The following is a 19,600-nucleotide window of genomic DNA, read 5'->3' as shown; positions in this document are numbered from 1 at the left end:
CATTCCACAGCTCTTGATATGCCTCTACCAAGTGGGTGTTCACAAGGGCATGTTTCAGTTGAAAAGACTACAGTTTGCTAGAAACCAAAATGAGATCACGTTTTCATTTCTGTGATGTAAACACCAAGGGAGCCAAACTCCTATCATGTACTACAGGTACCACTAACAATGGCCACTTGAGACTGTGCTGGATAAGGTGAAGTGATTGCACATAAGTGTCATGTTATGCACACAGCAACCTGCATCCTGCGCTTTAAGGAAAAAGGACCGTATGGCCACACCGAATACGAGGATGCACGTAGCCACATGGATTGTTGAGCACTTTGTATTGGAAAGCGGCACTGTGGTGTCGTGGCACACGTGTTCCGTCATGATGTCAGTGATGATACATGACAAGTGGTTCACACCTTTTTAAAATAACTATTTTTGTTAGAGGAAAAATCCCTACAGATACTGAAATTAGTAGTTTGCGATTGCTTGGTTGAAATGGTTTTTAATGTTGTGTTAATCATTTAGATTGCCAGCGGTACATTCCAATTTCTTTTCAGCTGAGCAAGAGGTAAATACATTTGTAACAGAGCCATGTCATAGATCTGCATTTTGCTGTCTTTTTGCACAGATTTTAGTGGCAATTAATGGCGTTTATTTTCTAGTAAGTTTCTGATCGAGGGTTTTTCTATAAGGTAGGAAGAAAATCTAAGAGGCATGGTAGCCTAGTACCGTGAGGACATTCTTGCCTTAGAGTAACTATGATTCTGCACAAGTGTATGCCAAAAAAAAAGTAAGTATTGTGGTAGGTGATGGAATACCTAGCTAATTAATTCAATCTCTAAAACTAAACTGTAGAAAGAAAAATGGGAAATATGGGCTTGGACTCTGAGCAAACTTACCCTGTGTTAGAGCTGGAATAGAATTGTTGAATGCTAACTGTGTAAGAAAGTGAATAATCTGTAAAGGATGCAACCTGACTCTCAACTCGTTCCCTAGTCAAGCAGGAGTGTCTGAAACCCAAACGTTACTTGCTGCAACACCCAGGCTACAGAACGGTGCTCAGATGCTCCAAACACTGAATCGTTCGGTGTTGAATGGAGCACAAGAGTACCTTACTCTTACTCCTCCTGCCCCTCTATTTACAGTAATTTTAGTGTGTGGATTCTTAACGTGCTTTGCTAAAGAGCAGCCTGGTCCCTTAGCTAAAGGGGACCCTACAAGTGTTAAAACTTTTGCTTCAGCAGGCTCAAAATCCATCTCTCCACAGCCAAAATCCCTTCGATAGCGTAGTTAATATCGTTTATAAAACACCGAGGGTTGTTAAAAGTCCTCCAGAAGCCAGATTTGCTGCCCGAGGTTACGACCGCGGAGCTGCTGCTGCGGATTCTCCGGTTGTTGCCGGTTTCGGTGAGCGCAGGGCGCTGCACCCCGGGGTGCTGCTTTCGCGACTGGCACCGCCTGCCCCGCTCCCCCACCTCCGGGCCTGGCTGGCCGCTCTGCCCGGCTGCTCACCTCTCCGCAAAGGACGCCTGGTCCCTCTCGCAGCCCAGGCGGCTCGGGCGAACGACCCCAGCTCACTCCACCCTGAAGCCCGCAGCCCGCGGACGCTCCGCGCTGTCCCCGTGTGCCCCGTCCCGCGGGGGTGGGCAGGGGAGGCCCCGGGGCGGGGCAACCCCGCCGCTCCGCCCCGCCGCATACTCCCCAGAGAGGCGCCCCGGGACGGGCAGAAGGCGGCGGCAGCCGGTGGAGGAGAAGGCGCGGAGGCAGCGGCGGCGCTGGCGAGTGAGTGCTGAGGAGATGGCGGGCGCTAGGACCCGCGCAGGCGGGGCGGGGCGGGGCGATTCGCCCTCGCCTCCACGTGACGCGGCGGCCCCGCGCGGTTCGAGCGGCCGGTGTTTCTCTGCACGCGCCACCCCTCACGCTCCCGGTGACGCCGCCGCGGGGTCTCCTCGCGGCCAATGAGCCGCTGGCGGAGCGGCCGGCGCTCGCGGTGGGGGGCGGGGCTCCGCGGCAGCCGTTGGGCCCAACCGTTCCCCTCGCGCCGCCCGGCCGCTGCCGCTATCGTTGGTCCGCCCGGGTGGGGCGGCCACGGAGAAGGGCTCTGCCGGCTCTCCGGTGGAAGCGGGCTTAGGGGCCCATTGCCGGTCGGCGGTGGCCGTGGGGTGGAGCTGCAAGCGACTGGGCGCCTTCCGCCCCCAGCCGCTGGGCTGAGGGCTCCTGCGCCGGGCACCGCGCTGCCTTTCTCCTCACCGGGCCTGTAGGGTGACAAACAGCGGCGTGCCTCAGCGTGCCGGCGACAGCTGGGCTGCTGGCGGCCTGTTGCTCCAGTCGTACAAGCCAGTTCGGGGAGATCCGTGACTGAACTTGGAACGGCGCTGATGGCCCAAGGTAGTGCAGCTCGCGTTCAGACACACAGGTGCTTAGAGCTTCCTCCAAAGAGGTCGTTATGATCCAGAGACTCGTTTTAGTAACCTACCTTGTGAGGATTAGTGATGCTGATTTGAAGAATACCTAAACTAGAGGGAGAGCAGAAAAAAGATGCTTCAAAAAGGTGGAGCCAGTTTCAAAGCAGTGTATTTCACCATGGCAAAGTGTTACAATTACACAAAAACTTACAGTTTAATGAGTTACCAAGTTTCAAGAACCTTTGCCCTATTTTCCCTTCACCTGCTGTACAGACAACACCTTGACAATAGTTGAAATTATCCCAAGTGCCTCTCAAAGTGTCTTTTTCAGCTGAGGTCACTGCTACCGTCATTGTCTTTTTGAGGTCATCCAGATTAGTCGCTAATGGTGGCACCAAAACACAATTTTTGATGTATCCCCACAAGAAAAAGCCACAGGGTGTAATGTCTGGGGATCTTGGGAGCCAATATTTCAAATTGGGTCCATCTTTTTGAAACACCCTGTAGTTCAGGTATCATAGATGCATAGAAGCTATGAGAGTTGGTACCTGTGTCTTTACAAGATAACACTTCAGAGCATTTATCTTCTTGTTTGCATTGCTTGGACCAGATTGAGGTTTTTTTAATCTTTTTTTTTTAATCGTAAGGACTTAATTTCACTATATTTTCATTTCCTGCACTTTCTATATCTTTTTGCCTTTTACAGTTATGTAAACCTTTTGCTTTTGAGTTAATGCTCATTTAGCTGTATCTGTATTAACTCCAGACAATTAACTTCCTCATTTTTTGCTTCAGGGCTTTTTAATTTGCTACTTCTGTAATTTTTGCCATGGTTTGAAAATATCAAGGTAGCAACTTATGTAGAGCTTAATGTACAGAGGCATAACTATAATATTTCCATGACCAAGCTCTTTCATGTAGGACTGTGTGAAGAGCGGGCTTGTTTTATATACTCTCTCGTTTAAGCAGGCAGTCAACCTGTAAAAGCAATTTCTTGACAATTAAAATTGTTGATTGTGTGACATAGGCCATTAAAAGTCTTTAAATTTCACATGTCTGAATGAAAAATGGGCATATTTCCATCTTCCTTCTCCCCTCCTCCTGAGAAAAGCCTTAAAAACCTCAACTGTTTCTGTAAAGTGTATGTGTCCTCAGCTAGCACTGGTCTCCTGCCCTTGTTCCATGGTAGCTGTCAAAGTGATATGAAAACTAACATGTCTTTTTACCTAAGTGTATTACAGCATTCTATTACCATCGGTAAATAAAAGCTACACAAAACAGATGTCTGTTACTGTCTTGAAACCTGAATTGTCAAAGGTGTTACACATTAAACAAAAAATGGATTTCCCATACATTGCTAATGTTTTAAAATGTAAAATATTGCTACACAAATATTAACTACTTAATATGTGTGTCATACTCAATTTTGCTTGGGTTTTTGCAGCCTGTTGTCACTTTACAAGTTACTGTGGTGTTCTGCATCAGCTTTGCAAACAACTTTCTTTGAGCTTGTTCTGAGTTTGTTTTGAGACCACTGGAATATTGAACAAAGCTTTGCTTGGTCACAAAAGAGAATAGGTCATGTTGTCGATATCTGTCATATCGTCTGCTCCTTATAAATTACCTTTTGGTGCCTTCTTTATATGTGTGATCAAATTTTTTTTTCTGATTGTTTTCTCATATCGGTTCAGGGCAGAACTACTGGTTTGAATGCTTCACTTACTGCAGTGTGTGCTTTCTAGCCTTTAGAAAGGATCATCATGTCAGTTCATGCTTTCCTTCGCTGATTTTTGATGTGGAAAGCTAGGCCCCTCTGAGAGTGCAGAGCACAGACCAGGCCTTGATTTTGCACCAGACATCCTGCTGTCTCTCCCACCCACTGCTACACTGAGCACAGCCTCCTCGCTTGATAAAGTGTCCTCTGGCGTTGGCTTTAGCCTTGATTTGAGGGGAAGGCTGGGCTAGGTAACCTTCGAAGGTCCTTTCCAAACATTCCTCTGTCTATATGTTTTCATGTCTCCTAGTAGTAACCCAACTACCTATTACAAAAGAAGTTTCCTTTTGAAAATAACTGTCATCTGACTGCTGTTGTAAGCACAATTTTTGCCTCTTTTTCCTCTGTTGTTCACAGGGTTGTGTTTGCTCTTCTTGAGGAACTTTTGGGAAGTGAGGTTACGTGACTGCATGATCTGCATTTTGAATTTGTGACTGTTGGTACAGGCACAAAGGTGCAGTCATGAGGGTGTCATGAAGTGAAATAAGGAAATAATAAATTCCAGAAGTATTTTGTGGCATCTGATTTTTGCTGCTAGCTCCAGTACTCTTTTACTCTCTGATGGATCAGGCAAATTATTTTTCTGTGTAATCTGTTTGTAGCAAAAAATACACTTTGTTTCACTGTAGTTCTTGTCATCTCTTTTTTGGAACAATGTACTTATTTTTTAATTTTCTATTGTTATTCAAGTCTGGCTGTATGTTTCTCCTGATCTAAAAGCATGTGCTCTTTGAATTTGAACCTAGTTGAACAATTTTCATAACTCTCTTGATTTAAGTAGAATTAAATGTGAAACTTGCATGACATTTTAAGTGGCATAAAATGCTTAAGCAGAAAACATTTGCCATGATAGGACATGTTTTCCATATGAACTTATGCTACCTTTTTTTTTTCAAAATATTTTTTTTTCAGCATTTTGAAGAGAGGGTATTCCATAGATAATTTAATAAGAGACAGGGAAAATGCATGGATGTAGTCATACCATTGACTTTGCGAATGTAATACCTTTTTCATTCTGTCTCTGAAGAGAGTGCTTAATACATTTTCTTCAAAACCAGAACTATTCCAGCAGTAGTAAATCGCTGTTCTTAAATCAAAATCTGTAGCTATTTAGAATTTTCTGCTCTTTTTCACTACAAAAGTTTAATTACATTTTATGGACCATGTCAGATACAGCTCTCTTTTCCTCACTTCCAAAAATCAATTAATGCTAAAGAAGGACAGACTAAACCAGGATAATATAACATTCTATTGATTCACCATTACAGTGTTTTTCAAGAATACCCTTTACATTAAGATTTTTTGCTGTCGTAATTTCTTTAAGCACGTCAGCCATTTCCTCTTAACATCTTGAGAAAACTTATTGAATATCCCTGTCATTCCTGATTTCTGCCTTATAAGACACCTCTTTTCCTTTGGAATTACCTGTAAAACCACCTTTCTCTGCAGTGTTTTGATTGTAATTGTTCATGTTCTTTACTAGAAGACAGTTACCATCACATTGCTGACATTCTGACAGAAGTTCTTGGCTACACACAGTTGCTTTTTCTCATCCCTCTCCTGAAGCTTTGCCTTTTTCCAGTGCTGTGTGTTGCCACTGTACCTGTGAGGAGGATCATCCCACATGCATCAGCCTTCAGCTGTGCAAGAATATCTATATTAGGATGACACTGCAATTTTAAACGTATGTGCTGGCAAATAATAACAGAGTAATGGCGAGTCTATTTTTCTTCTTTCCCTCCACTCATTTCATCTAGCCTGGTACAGTCCCACAACTTTTTTCATAGTATAATTCAGGTTGGAAGGGACCTTGGAGTCTCTAGTCCAACCTCCTGATTCAAAGCAGGGTCACCAGTGTGGGCAGACCAGGCTCTTCAGAGCTTTATCCGCTGTGTCTTGAAAACCTTTATGGACAGAGACTACACAGCATCTTCAGTGTGTGTCTGCATCTGAAAGCCCTTTTCTTCAAATCAAGTTGGGGCCTCTCTTGCTTTCATTTATACCTGTTGTATCCCCAGTCCTCACTTGCACCACTGTGAAGAGCTTAGCTTCGTTTTCTGGATAACCTCCTCGTGGGTATGGGGAGACTGCTGTGAGGTCACCCCAAAGCCATCTTCTCTCTGATTGAACAGGCCCAGTTTCCTGAGCTGCTTTTCACAGAGCGAGTGCTCCTGCCTCATGATCATCTGAACTCGCTGCAGTTTATTGATACCTTCTTTGTACTGAGGGCCCCAAAACTGGATGCAGCATAGTAGGTGTGTTCTAGTGAGTGTCAAGTAAAGGGAGATCACCACTTCCCTCAAGCTGCTGGCTGTACTTCTGTTAGTACGGTGCAGGACACTCACCTTCTTTGCTGCTTTCTTTGTTCAGCAAGGTGTATTCATGAGTAAGGTATTAAGGTCAGAATGAGTAAGGTAAATCATTGAGATGTCAGAGGAAACGTGGATCTCAGCCAGTATCATTTTGACTGCTGTACTGCACTTTTGGCTGAGTCCTAGCTCCCCAACAACAGTCAGGGTTTTAGCTTTCCCATTAGTGAGGAAGGAGATGTAGATGTTCATGTCCCATTACAAGTATAAAACTCTGCTTACTTGTATTTTCCACAAGTCTTGGGAACACTTGTTGGTATTATGTTACTTTCTGGTAACAGTATCATGGACAATTCAAATAATGTTTTGGAGTGGTAGTATAAAAGACTTCCCTTTTCTCCAGAATATTTTCTGCTGCTGATCTGGACTCAATCTTCTGCAGTTCTTCTGTTGCATCTCTTTGTCTTTTTTACGCTAATTTAACTAATTGCTTGACCTGCAATTCATTACGGGTGCTGGAATAAAACTTTTCAGATTCAGGTAACACACAGTGGTGCTTCAAGCTTGAAAGAAAGTGTTTAAGGCTGTTTAATCATTGATTCAGCATCTGTAGTCAGAATTTCTAAGCTAGAAGCTGCAAAATAATCAGTATCACAAGAAAGCAAACTTGAAGGCTCAAGTGGTTTGCAAGTCTAGAAGTGCGAGTGGAAGATGTTGCCCAGTAAAGTATCTGGTTCTGTCAACATTTTTACAGGTGTCCGGTGAAGGGATATTGGCCCCTTCCTTGGCATCTCTCAAATTTTAGCTTGTAAGACAGTAAGACTGTGCCCCATGCAGTCTGTCTCCATGCCACTAGGCACCAGCTTTCTGTTTGTCCTTCTCTGTAACTCCTGCCTCCCTTTTGTGATGACATTCTTCTGGTCTCTGGTTTTTATTTATTTTCCTGTACTCAAGGAGTTATGTGGCTATACACTGGTGACACATTGAATGAGTGCCAGAGTACACTCTCTTGTCTGGATTCACTTAACCCAGCTCAGCTGGACTGAGAGAATGTTGTTCTACAGTGAGGCAGCAGGTTCTTGTTAGTGTTTCCGTCTGGGGGAAAATGGGAATCCTTAATGGATTTTGTGAAAAACTCATGGAAAAGGAACAGAAATGTAAGGAGACTGGAGAAAGGGATCAATCCTATAAGTGTCCACAGTAACAAATTGCAGAGAAAATTACTGGATTCACATTTTTTATAGTTCAGGTCAGATTTGTGCTCACAATAGGACTTTTTCAGAGATGAAGTGTTATTGGAACACATGGGTGGAAAAATTGGAGGCAACTGAAGAAAAGAGTTTTAAGTAATAGCAGTTAGGTACAGATAATCAGACGAAGGATGAAAAAAATAATTACATGCCAGGGTTGTCAGCTGAGTTGTGATGGTCTGTGATTTATAGATAGAAGCAGGAGAAGGGTATAGGCATTAGGTTTCCTTATTCCCCTGACAGCTTATCTGTGAGGGTGCTCAGGAGAGATTGTGACTTGAAGAACAACTTAAGCCCAAACTTATTCTGTGCAAAGGAAGAACTCTAAAGAAGATGTGACAACCCTACAGAGATTAGAAAAGTGAGGAGAAAAGATTACTAGGTGGAAAATGTTATCTTGGGGTGAATGTCAGCATTTAAATATGTTCAAGAGTATATATCAATTATTATTGATTTTCTTTGAGGCTGAAGCCAACAAAACTTAGATTTTCTGTAGAATGACTGAGTGAGATTCTGAGCTCAGTGTTGCATAATATTTTCACTGAAAGGGGATGGAGTAACAGCACGTGTGTGGAGTGTGGCAATGTGTACTTTGAAGCAGTGCTTTAAAATACATCACTGCACAACACCAAGTACTGCTTTGTCTCAGGCTGCCTGTGAGGTGTTGGAGGCACTGTTTGGTAAGTATTGCATTTGGATGTGGGCATAGAGATTTAAATAATATTTTAGGTTAATGATTTCTTTGTTTTGATTAAGCTGTCTTAAGGCAGTGGGCCTTATTTCATGATTATGGTTCCAGACATAATAAATTTCTCAGTAATGTGATTATTTGTGTAGTTATACGAAGTTTCAGGAAACCTGCTTAGGAGAAACAAAACATCTTGGGGAAGACAAACAGGTGCAGTAAAGAGAGAAAAGAGGTGGTTGGTGTTTTTTCATCTTTCTAGTATAGGACTTCTTAATGAGATATGCTGGCTGTTTTTTCCTCTCCCTTCTATTTTTGTTTATATTTACCTTTATTTATCTTGTCAAAATATCAAGAAATTTAGGTCAAAATATATCTGGATCCATCTGCTCATCTAGTCTGTTCTTTTACTGCTAGTAGTTATATCTTTTAATTAAGTGCTTAATGACAGTTTACTTCATTAATGGGTGGCATCAAATATCTTTAATTTTCTACATGATGAACTAATGCAGAGAAGGTTTTTACCTAATTTCCGTTTATCAAAGCAACGATTTAATCTCTTTAATTTGTCAAATTGTAGTCTATATGACTTACATGTTACCTTCAATTTCTTTGTTGTTTTAGGTGAAAACTTGAATAGGCTCTATAATTTAGCTGCCTGTAGCAGAGGAATATTATTATCACAGTCACGTTATGAATACAGGAAATGTTTATTCATTGACACAGTGATCTATTTCAGTTTTGAATCTTGTTGATTGTAGTTATTCTTTTCATATAACTTTGTGCTCTAAATCATACAACAGAGTTACCAGATATAAAGTTCATGACTGATTTTTCAATTTCAATTTTAATTTTTATTTTGGTTTTTGAGGTTGACCATCAGTGTTGATGTAACCTGATTTTAAACAGGGGTCTGCAGAGTGGCATAGCAGGCACATAACCTGGTTTGTATTAGGATCATTTGCCTTTCATGACCATGCCAAATCTGGTAATTTGGTTTCACATCAGACAGGTCAGAAATAAATCCCATTTGGGTAATTCTTAAAATGATACATGGGATGGATTATTTCTTTGACATTCCAACTCCACTGCACTCCAGTTCTCTACACCAGCTCACTGAGCCCATCAGCCCAACTATATTATCAGATGGATTTTTACTTTAGGTAGTAGTGGTGCTTTGAGGATGTGTTTAGGAAGAAGTATTAGGAAATACTTTCAGTTGGAGTGGAGCAGACAGTCTTAAGATTAATTATTTTACCTCTTAGGAGGAATAAACTCCCAGTAATCTTGTACTTTGTGATCTGTAAAAACTCTGCAGTATTAAAAGCATGCACTAATTTAGCATTTACTTAGGCAGCTCTTCTTGGGTCCCATCTCTGATTATTTCTGTGTTTTGGGCAGAGCTGCCGCAGATGTAACTTTTGTAGCGTATTGTCTGAGCTACCACAACATAATCACTTAACTGTCTTTCTAAGAAACATGCACTAACTTACCTTGTCCTTTTTGCTAAGACCTATGGCGTTGCTCTACATTACACCCATTTGCACGTGTAACAATTTACCTGTGAATCTCCAGTGAGATCACATATGCCAAAAACAGTCTGTGAACAAATGTGTGTGCAAGATTGTTTCCTGTATGTCTAGAAAAATAGTCCTAGATCTTGTCTACAGTTGCCTCATCGACACTTTGGAGGAAAACTGCATGAGGGTATACATTTTCAATTATTCTCTGTCAAAATGATTTATCTCACCAGCTTGCTATCAATAGAACAAATAAAGCCTATGCCTATAAACAAAATATAATTTATATTTTAAAAATCTGTAATAAATAGAAATTATTTCAGAACTTCTTGCAATCAAAATACCTCATATCTGTGATCTGAAAACAGTGTTTGGGAAGAAAAACAGACAAAACAGAGAGAGGGCTTACTTTTTTTTTTTTTTTTTGAGCTGCTTTTATGTACAACATGTAAAATGAGATGGCTGCCTTGCAAACCCTGTGTAGCTTCCAACCTAAGAAACAGAAGCTTGAGAGAGGGAATTATAACAGTGAGCTGTGAAGCAGTTCTTGAGGCTGTGACGGTGCAGTCCTGTGTTGTTCTCACACTTTTCCTTCTTTCAGTGCTTTTGTCAGCCAAAGCTGTACAGCTGGCCTGGCACTGCTCTGTCTTGGAGCCACACGTACCTTGTGTGTGCCAGATCCAGCCAAAGCCAGCTTCAGCTGCACAACAGGCTTTGGCTGCACCATCTCCTAGAAAGTAGAAAAATGAGATTAATGGCCTCTCTCCTGAGGGCTCTAATCCATGTCTTTTAGGAATACTGGGTCTTGTTTGGCCTTTTGAAACCAGATCACAGTACAGAAAGCAACGTAAGATTTGTGGGGTCGGAGAGCATTCAATGTGCTACCTTGGGATTGTGTTTTTGAGTGTGTTTGGGAGGTGCTACATGGAGTATGAATGGGGTGGAAATTGAACATTTCATTCTCTCTTTTCAGGGTTATTGCTATTTAGAGATAAAGCCTTCAAAAACAACTAATTGCATAATGTACCATCTATAAACAGGCAGGGAGTGGGATCTAGAATTCTCCTCTTGAGGTATCAGGAATCTAATGACTGGACCACAGAATCAGTCTCTTGCAGTGTCTATGCATCTAGCATTACTTTTCATGCATAGCATATGAATCAAACTGCCTTTTAATTTTACTTTTTAAAGGAGAACTAAGAGATTGTCTCATCCAGTTCCTTGGCAAAAGGCAAGTTTGGCAGTAGTAGTGTTATTTCTGATAGAGATTTGACTGGCTCGCTGTTGAGGATAGTCAGTAATGAAGGATTTTCAGCCTTCCTGGATGGTCTGGGCTCTTCCTAGGCACTGTGCTTACCAATAGATGGTTAGTCTTTCCTAATGTCCATTTTTGGAATTTAAGTTCATCGGGTCTTCCTTCCAAATAGATGGAAAGCAGCTTACTGTCTCTCTTTTTCTATTACAGTATGCTTTCATATACTTGAAAGCATGACCCCATTTTCTCTAAAACAATTGATTGCAGTGCAGTCTCTTGTTTTTTGCCTATAGGTTGTGGTTTCTTGACCTATTATTGTTTTCTCTCTTCTGTGCAACTGATGATGTTTCTCTAGGAGCACAGTGCTCAGAGCTGGACATACTACTCAATTTGTGACCAGATCAGAGCACAAGATTATGTTCACATGTTTTACTACTGATACACTTGTTTGTATGTAAACATTAGGATGTTATTTTGCCAAGAGTACCACATTGTTGACTCATGTTCAGTTCATGATAGTTGTAACTGCCAAATGTCTTTCTGCAGAACTGCTGTTATGCTCATCTTTCCCCGTAATTTGATTATGCCATTGATTATTCTTGGCTGATCTTAGAACTCTGCACTGGCCATCCTTGAACATCTGCTGCAGGGTGGTAGTTGTGCAGAGGCTTGCAACTGTCTCATTAGCCTTGTGCACAGCCTCTTGCATTGTGGTATTACCTGTATCTTTTACATCATTGAGTGAATCATAAAATCATAGAATACCAGATTGTAAGGGCCACAGGATCATCTGGTCCAAACTTCCTTGGCAAAAGCACAATCTAGGCAAGACGGCCCAACACCCTGTCCAGCTGAATCTTAAGTGTCCAATGTTGGGGAATCCACTGCTTTCCTGGGGACATTATTCCAATGGCTGCTTGTTCTCTTTGTGAAAACTTTCCTTCTTGTGTCTAGTTGGAATCTCCCCAGGAGTAACTTGTACCCATTACTCCTTGTCTTTTCCATGTGAACTCCTTGTAAAAAGGGAGTCTCCATCTTCTTTGTAGCCACCCTTTAAATACCAGAACATGGTGATGAGGTCGTCTCTCCTAAGCTTTTCTCAAGGCTGAACAAGCCCAGTTCTCTCAGCCCTTCCTCCTATGGCAGCTTCCCAGTTGTTTGATCATTTTTGTGGCCCTTCTCTGGACCCTCTCCAGCCTGTCCACATCTTTTTTTGTTTAGCAGGGAACAAAACTGAACACAGTATTCCAGGTGTGGCCTGACAAGCACTGAGAAGAGTGGGATAATGACCTTTGTCTCTGATGGTGATGCCCTTGTTGATGCAGCCCAGCATCTGCTGGCTTTCTTTGCTGCAGCAGCCCACTGTTCACTCATATTGAGCTGCTTGTCCACCAGGATGCCCAGATCCCTTTCCACAGAGCTGTTCCCCAGCTGGGAGTGTTTCCATTACCAGTATTTTCCTGCTACTGGAATGAAAATAGCAAATTTTGGACATATGTCCAGTTTGAGATGAACCTCTGATAAATATTAAATGTCTTTCTAAACTTTTTTTTACCAACAGTTTAGGTACCAACAGTTCTTGTTAAATCATGTTTTTCTAGCTTCCTTCTGGAAATATCATGAGCAGCAGTGTCAAAAGTTCTACCAAAGTCAAAATAAAGAACTAGTATAGATCAAGATCGATGATTGCTTTTCAGCTTCTGGACATCTTACCAGCTGTAGAGGTAGGAAACTACCTCTATGAGTGTTCTAAATCTTAGTTCTTTATTACTATAAGGTCTGCATCCTTTCTTTCTTCCATAGGAACTGACATTGGAATTAGCAGATATATCCATCCAAGTGGAGTCTCCAGGGTCTGTGTGGGCAGTGTTGTTCTGATTGGTCTCACCCAGGCAGCGTGGGCTGCTCAGCCTCTCCTGCTGGGCACAAGTCAGGCTGCTCCACTGAGCAGCTCTACACAAACCTTTTTGACCCCTGTATAACATCAGCAGTTGTACTTCTGCTCTTTTCATGTCCAGTTTAAGCACATTCCGATTCAGTGACAATTGAATGCTTGTATCTTTTGGGAGAATTTGGGAGAAAGGAGTCCTTTAAGACCTGTGTTTTTTTGTAGCTCTCCCTTTTAAAAAGGGATGTGGGAAAGAGATGAGGGGTTATGGAGTCCTAAAATAATTGACATTTTGTTTTTATTTTTTTGCTGTTGGCATTTTTTGTTCTGACATGCTGAAGCTAGAGAGAACAAGTGACATTGTTATACTAAATAGACAGGTTTTACATACGTGCTTGAACTCTGTTAGCCTACCAGACTTAGGTAGCCTCTTTTAAAAATTATTTATGTTAACATCTGTTTAAATCAAGCAGTTTGGAGAAAAGCTCTTTTTTATTAATGACTCAGTATCCCTCTTCTCAGGCCTCTGTTTTTTTTTTCCAGCTTTCTATGACTTATTTTTCCTTTATATGGGGTTATGTTATTTGATAACAGTATTCTAGGTTGCTTTGCTTGCCTATCTCCCTTTTAGGTGATTTGATCTTCTATCATAAAAAAGGTGGCCTCCCCAAATCAGTCAAGAGGTAGTAAGTGCCTTGCTGGATCCTGGGGATCTCCTACAAACATTGTCTATGTTTTCTAGCTATGTGTTCAACTGAAAATAATTCCTGCACCAGTGTTAGCCTTTTTGTTTTAGCTTTAAATTCCACAATGGTTGCACCACAACCTGAAAACCTCATACCAATGCAAGTCCCTGAAAACACAGTGAAAGACAATATGACTTTTGAGAAGTCTGCAATAGAAAACTCATGGGTAATTAGTGGAAATGGCAGTCTGAATGTGCTTTTACAAAATTAATTACAAATATCTTGACCACCCCTTCCTCTGTTTCCTGATACAGAATTTGCTTCCAAAATAGAATCAAAACTTTCTGAAATCTCAAAAGTATTGCTTTTGTGTTATAATATGGTATTTTCAATCTTCTTTGTATAACAAGGCTATGACTCTTCTTCCAAAAGTCCAAGATTCTTTCACTAATTCATTTGAAAAGCTAGATTAAAAAAAAAAAAAATAAAACAACATATAGCACAATGTAAATCTCATAAAAGTTGATCTAACTGCTTGCCATAATTCTGTTTGGGTTTTGAAATAAGCTTAAAAAGCTAAGAAGCTCTAATTCTCTATAAAGTTTAAAGCAAATAAATACATGTGTCTTCTCATTATTTTAATTAATAGTATCACCAGTTCTGACGCTTTTTGCAATTTCCATGAATTTGTCAATTTTTTTATCGGCTCTGTCTTGCTGATAGAGTGGAGGAAGAGACTGAGATTAATTAAATCTTCTTTGATATTTAATTTTTTTATTTAGTATCTTGGAGATCCAAGGAGCTCCAAACAATAATCAATGAAAATCACTTCTCTCTGTGTGTTCTCAGTAGAACCATCATAATAACCAATTAATATCAGCCCTAGACTGGATGGAAATATAGTTGTTAGCCAATACAAAAACTGATTGCAATTAGCAAAATTCTGGTGTAGTAGAAGTAACCAGTTAAAGACTTTTTGCAACACAGGTGTAGGATTTAGCTTGCTCAAAATATGGAGATACAGCAGAATTTTCAGGCCTTTTTTGACTTTGACTAAGGGATGAAGGCTTTTAGACACCTTGAATTTCATTTTTAAAATGACCTGTTGTGGTCAGTTAACTGATTATGTATCATTTTACCACAAAAATTATCTGTGTGTCACTTCCCAGGATTTTCTATGGTTCCACTTCTTTTGAAGTATTGCTGCCCTAAAATCAAAGCACACATACACAACTGCAGAGCATTTTAGAAATATACGGCGTTATTCTGGTGACACCAGGTGTTGAAAGTAAAAAATGTAATGCATTATGTATTCAGAAGCATACCTTTATTAATTGATAGCTATTGTGGGGTAAACAGTGAACTAGGGAAGGTTTGTAATTTGACAATAATTTGAGTTATGTCTTAAAATAAATCTGTTAAAAATCAGAAGTGATTTTTTCATTACTTGTTTTTTTAAGCCATATCAAAAAGACAGAAGCAAATTCTTGTATGGTTTCTCTTCTTCCTATGTTTTAAGTAATGCACTGTTTCTTGATTTACATCCAGTGGTAACTCTCTAATTACATTATTTAATTTATCTTAAGTTAATTATAATCACTAAGTGAGTATTTGCTTAGAGAATGCAGAAGTAAATTTAACTGTCCCTAGATACCATCTGTTAAATCTGGGACGAATGGTGTTCAGAATAATAACATATTCCTTTATTTGGGGATTGGGTGTTAACCAGAAGCTGATATACTACATGATATTTGGGCAGGGGCATGGCATTGGGAAGGTAGTAACTGATTTGTTCAAGGGCTGAAATGTAACTTTCTATGACCAAGTTAGATTAATCAGTTATTTGATAATGTTTTGTGTCTTTTTAACATTGTATGAATAATGTTTATGTCTAAGTTTTTCAGTTAACATAAACTTAAGCCCAAATTTTTATATTGGGCTAATCTGTAAAATCATCCCTTTTTATTTCAGCTTTTCATTGTGGAATGTATTTGATGTGAGGGTATACTAGTGTTCACGCAGAACTACCTCTCGAAATGCACAGGGCGTAGTTGCTATGAGCCAAGACCTTCCAAGGGAAGCAGTCTGATTTTGAAAGCATGGTGCTGACTTCTCCATGGTATTTCCTGGAGGCTCTTCTTTGTGGCATAAAAATAAATTATAAGTGGTGGTGTGCTTTAAATTAGCAGAAAGTTTCTAACAAGAAGAACAGTTGGATTTATATATCAATTTGGGCCAAGAGGAGGTACGTGTTGAAAATGTCTGTTGATGCCAATGCAAGAAAAAAGTTTTCATTTAGAGGGACAGAGAAGTCTTAGGACTTGTTCTTCCTGTCCTGCTCATCCTGTTCACTGACACTGAAATTGGAAAAAGTAAAGTATAAGGAAGTGAACTGGAGCATACTTTACATGTTACTGGATATTTGGGATCTATTTGGAAAGCTGAGCAATAAAATAAAGCAGAGCAATAAAATAAAGCCAATTGCAGCAGGTATTGTGTTCTCATTTTCAGAGCAAACTTTGGAAAAGCATTAATATAGCGTTTCTGTTGTCACTTCTGTCTCATGTCCCACGGTACAGGCAGTGGCAGTTACCCTTTTCACAGGGAAATCTGTGCATCCCTTTGATCTGCGCTGTTGAATAATAATGTAGCCAGTTTAGCCATGCTCTTCTCTCATAATTTTGTCCCTTGTTTTACGTGTGTGGGAGGAGGCTATTGCGGGGAGGTATTAGAGCTAGTTGGAAGATATGCTAATTTATGCTTAAGGCCTAATCACCTTTGGTTGGAGTCTGCTCCAATTGTAATTTGGCTACATCTTGAGATCTAGCTTGAGGCATTCAGAACATTTTGTATTGCATTATTGCCTTGTCTGCCATCCATGCCTCTTTTCCCAGCACAAAGTCTAGATTGATGGATAGGTGCAGCTGGGCACTCTCCTAGATATGTTGAATGCCTTAAGGCATGTGAGTTTGTCTCATGTGCACCCAAAGTAACTTTGAAGACTTACGTCCCTACAATGCTGTTTTTCAGCTACTCTATATGCTGTCATGATGCAGGAACATATTGCAGATGGAAAGCACTTGGTTTGTAGACATAAAATCCTTCAAAAAATGACCTGGTGCTGGAAAATATAAGACTTCTAGGCACATAGGACCACCTTCGAATCATTAAATACAGACATGCATAACTGCAGAAAAAGACGTAATAGATGCTTGCCCTGAGATAATGCAATTTACACAACTGTAAAAAGACTAACAGACTCTATTTGCAAATCTAAGCCATTCCATCTCTTTATTTTTAACCCTATAAAGTAGAGTGATCAAGGAAACAAACAACTTTCCCATCCGTGCACTTAAGTTTTCATTGATGTTTCTGAGTACAGATGTGGTCACTTTCTTGCAGTTTTTCTAAATGAGATTTTACTGGTACCTTTTGTGATATCTCCAGTGTTTCCTTGACATACTTCTTCCAGTTGTGATGCCCTCTTACAGCCATGTCAGCTTGGTGGCTGGCACAGGTGTCCCTTGAAGCTGAGGAGGACAACATCCTGTGCTCGTATTTACTTCCAATATCCATGTGCTCATTCATGTGAGAAGAGGGAATTCTCTGAATGGAAATGGTTGGAAAATGAGCATGTGAATTTCTGAGGACTGCAAAACCTACGTGATTCTTCTTATTTTCCCCTGGTCTACAGCATGGCTTTGTTCACTCATCATTCTGCAGTCAAAATATAAAAGAATGTTTCCCTTTATGACAAGGTCACCCATCTAATTGACCAAGGGAAGCCCAGTAGTTGTGGTGGTTTTGGATTTTAGTATAGCTATTCCTGGATATTTTGTCCAGCATACAGCTAGACAAGCCTGTAACACGTTAGCTGATGGGGTGGGCTCAAAGAGTTCTAGTAAATGCAGTTACAACCTTTCAATGACACAGCTCATAGGACATCTGTTTGTAACATAAATCCATCCTCCTCAGGATGCAACACGCACTGATATGATAGACACATAACTACTTGCTGTAGCAGGACCACTAATAAATAAAATAACATTGATTCCTGAGGAATATGATGGGTAACTTCTGTCTGTGCTTATTACCCCTTATTTTCATATAGTCCATTATGATCTCTCCTGGTTTTGTTAAAAACAAGTTTCTCTTTCAGTGAATTTTGCCTGTCAGCTAAAGCCTTCATATTAACTGCATTTTCCTGGAGAACCAGACACATGTTTTGGTAAACCTAGCAATGGAATGCAAACTTATTGATAAGCATGGATGGACATCTCGCAAGAGGGGCAATGAGAAATCAGTGACCAAGAAACTGACCAACTGTGTGTAACATTCCATTCACGTGAATACTTCATATAAAAGTGGGAGATCACAAGGATCTCGTCCCTTTTGCCTTTGCTTTTTCCCTTCTGCTTATGGCCGACATTAGGAGAGGACCTTGCTAGTCGTCCCTGCGAACTGAGGCCTAGTGAGAGACTGAATCCAGCTCCGGTTGGCTGCAGAGTCCAATCCAGGACTTTGGTTGCTGGCTCTGCAGTTGCTGAGACTTTCAAGATTGGTTTTGTATATTTTGTATTATTTTCTCTATTCTTATTAGTAGCATTAGTAAAACATCTTTAATTTTTTCCAGCTCTCTTCTCTCTGTCCTTCTTTCCCTCCCGATCGCCTCTCCTTAGTGGGAAAGGGGGAAAGGGAGGGGCAAAAGGGGGAAGTGGGGGGTAGAGGGGGTTAACAATACATCTGCCAGGGTTTTATTGTCACCCCGCAATCTTAACCCTCGACATGATCTTACTTTAAGTCCTTATCAATATACAGTTCTTCCCTATGACTTGGTCTGGAAGTATTTTTCACTTCATATTAAATATTTTACTTGACTCCAAGTCTATTGCATTATCCTTGTCAAAGGAGGTGGTTTTAATGACATTAGTCTGGCTTTTTTGCATTCAGAACCACATTGCATATTATTCCCCTTCTCATTTACTTCCATTACTTGATTCTTCTTCCTTTATCAAGTTAGTAACAGAAATTTCTTCTCAAAGGTCACTGAAAAGAGGCTGCAGAGCACGTACAAAGCTATTTTCATTGATATAAATATTTATTTGTAAATAATTCTGTCTCATATAAACGTCTGTATAATTCAGATGAATATCATATAATGTTTTCCTATTACAGCCAGACCTCTGGTTTAAGATGCTTTGCATTAAGGTTCCTTTCAGGGATCCTGGACACCGTCAAGGAGACCTTCACTTAGTGTGAATTCTACGTGCCATCATAAAACTAGAATAGCTTTTTTTTTCTTGGAAATGTCGATCTAAGTAGAGCTATGGAATTATTTATTTCCATCAATACTTCTTGTAAGCCTCTTGTGGTTCAAGGAGATTTAAGGGCTTGTGTATCTGTTTTTCCTTGTTTTTCAGTAAATATAGGCCTGTGTTAAATTTTGCATCAGACTACAAAACTTGTTTCTGCATCAGAGACCAAACTACTCCTTACCTGAAAGTAAACATTTAATTCAGCACATCCTTATAGGACTCCAACTAATCAGGAATTTCTTGTCTTCTTGCTTATTTTTGACTCTACTAGGCAGGAAGATATTTCAGATTCTGGTCAGTGTGTCTTCTGCGTCTGAAAGCAGTTATTCCAGTGCCTTGCTGAGTGTCATTTCAGCGTTTTTGGATGCCCCCAGAATACATATTTGTTTCTTCTGTGTAGAAGATAGCAGGCCAGTAAATGCATTTGCTTTGAGATAAGGGTGTTTTCCCGTTGATGAAGAAGAAGGTGAGGTATATTTCAGATTTCACTGGAGGACTTTGCAAGTCTTTCTTGCAGAACAA

At 40.5% G+C, this 19,600-nt stretch overlaps 1 protein-coding gene across 3 annotated transcripts in view; it reads left to right on the top strand.

Annotated features, from left to right (window-relative positions):
* Positions 1–1,640: 1,640 nt before the first annotated feature.
* Positions 1,641–19,600, top strand: part of GGACT (gamma-glutamylamine cyclotransferase) — a 29,769-nt gene continuing 11,809 nt past the window's right edge. The window contains exon 1 of one of the 3 annotated variants that reach the window (XM_065057798.1): positions 1,641–1,773. Coding sequence is in view for 2 of the 3 variants with exons in the window: in XM_005513331.4 (XP_005513388.3) it covers positions 8,313–8,409 (97 nt within the window). In the remaining variant the exon portion in view is untranslated. Of the gene's footprint in view, positions 1,774–1,998; positions 2,380–8,256; positions 8,410–19,600 lie in introns of those variants that run through there. The other 2 variants (XM_005513332.4, XM_005513331.4) reach the window with 2 other exon arrangements.

The sequence above is a fragment of the Columba livia genome, chromosome 1, assembly GCF_036013475.1.
Source record: "Columba livia isolate bColLiv1 breed racing homer chromosome 1, bColLiv1.pat.W.v2, whole genome shotgun sequence".
NCBI classification, from domain to species: Eukaryota; Metazoa; Chordata; class Aves; order Columbiformes; family Columbidae; genus Columba; species Columba livia.
The sequence above is the reverse complement of the archived record's forward strand: the minus strand, read 5'-3'. Positions and strand labels throughout refer to the sequence as shown.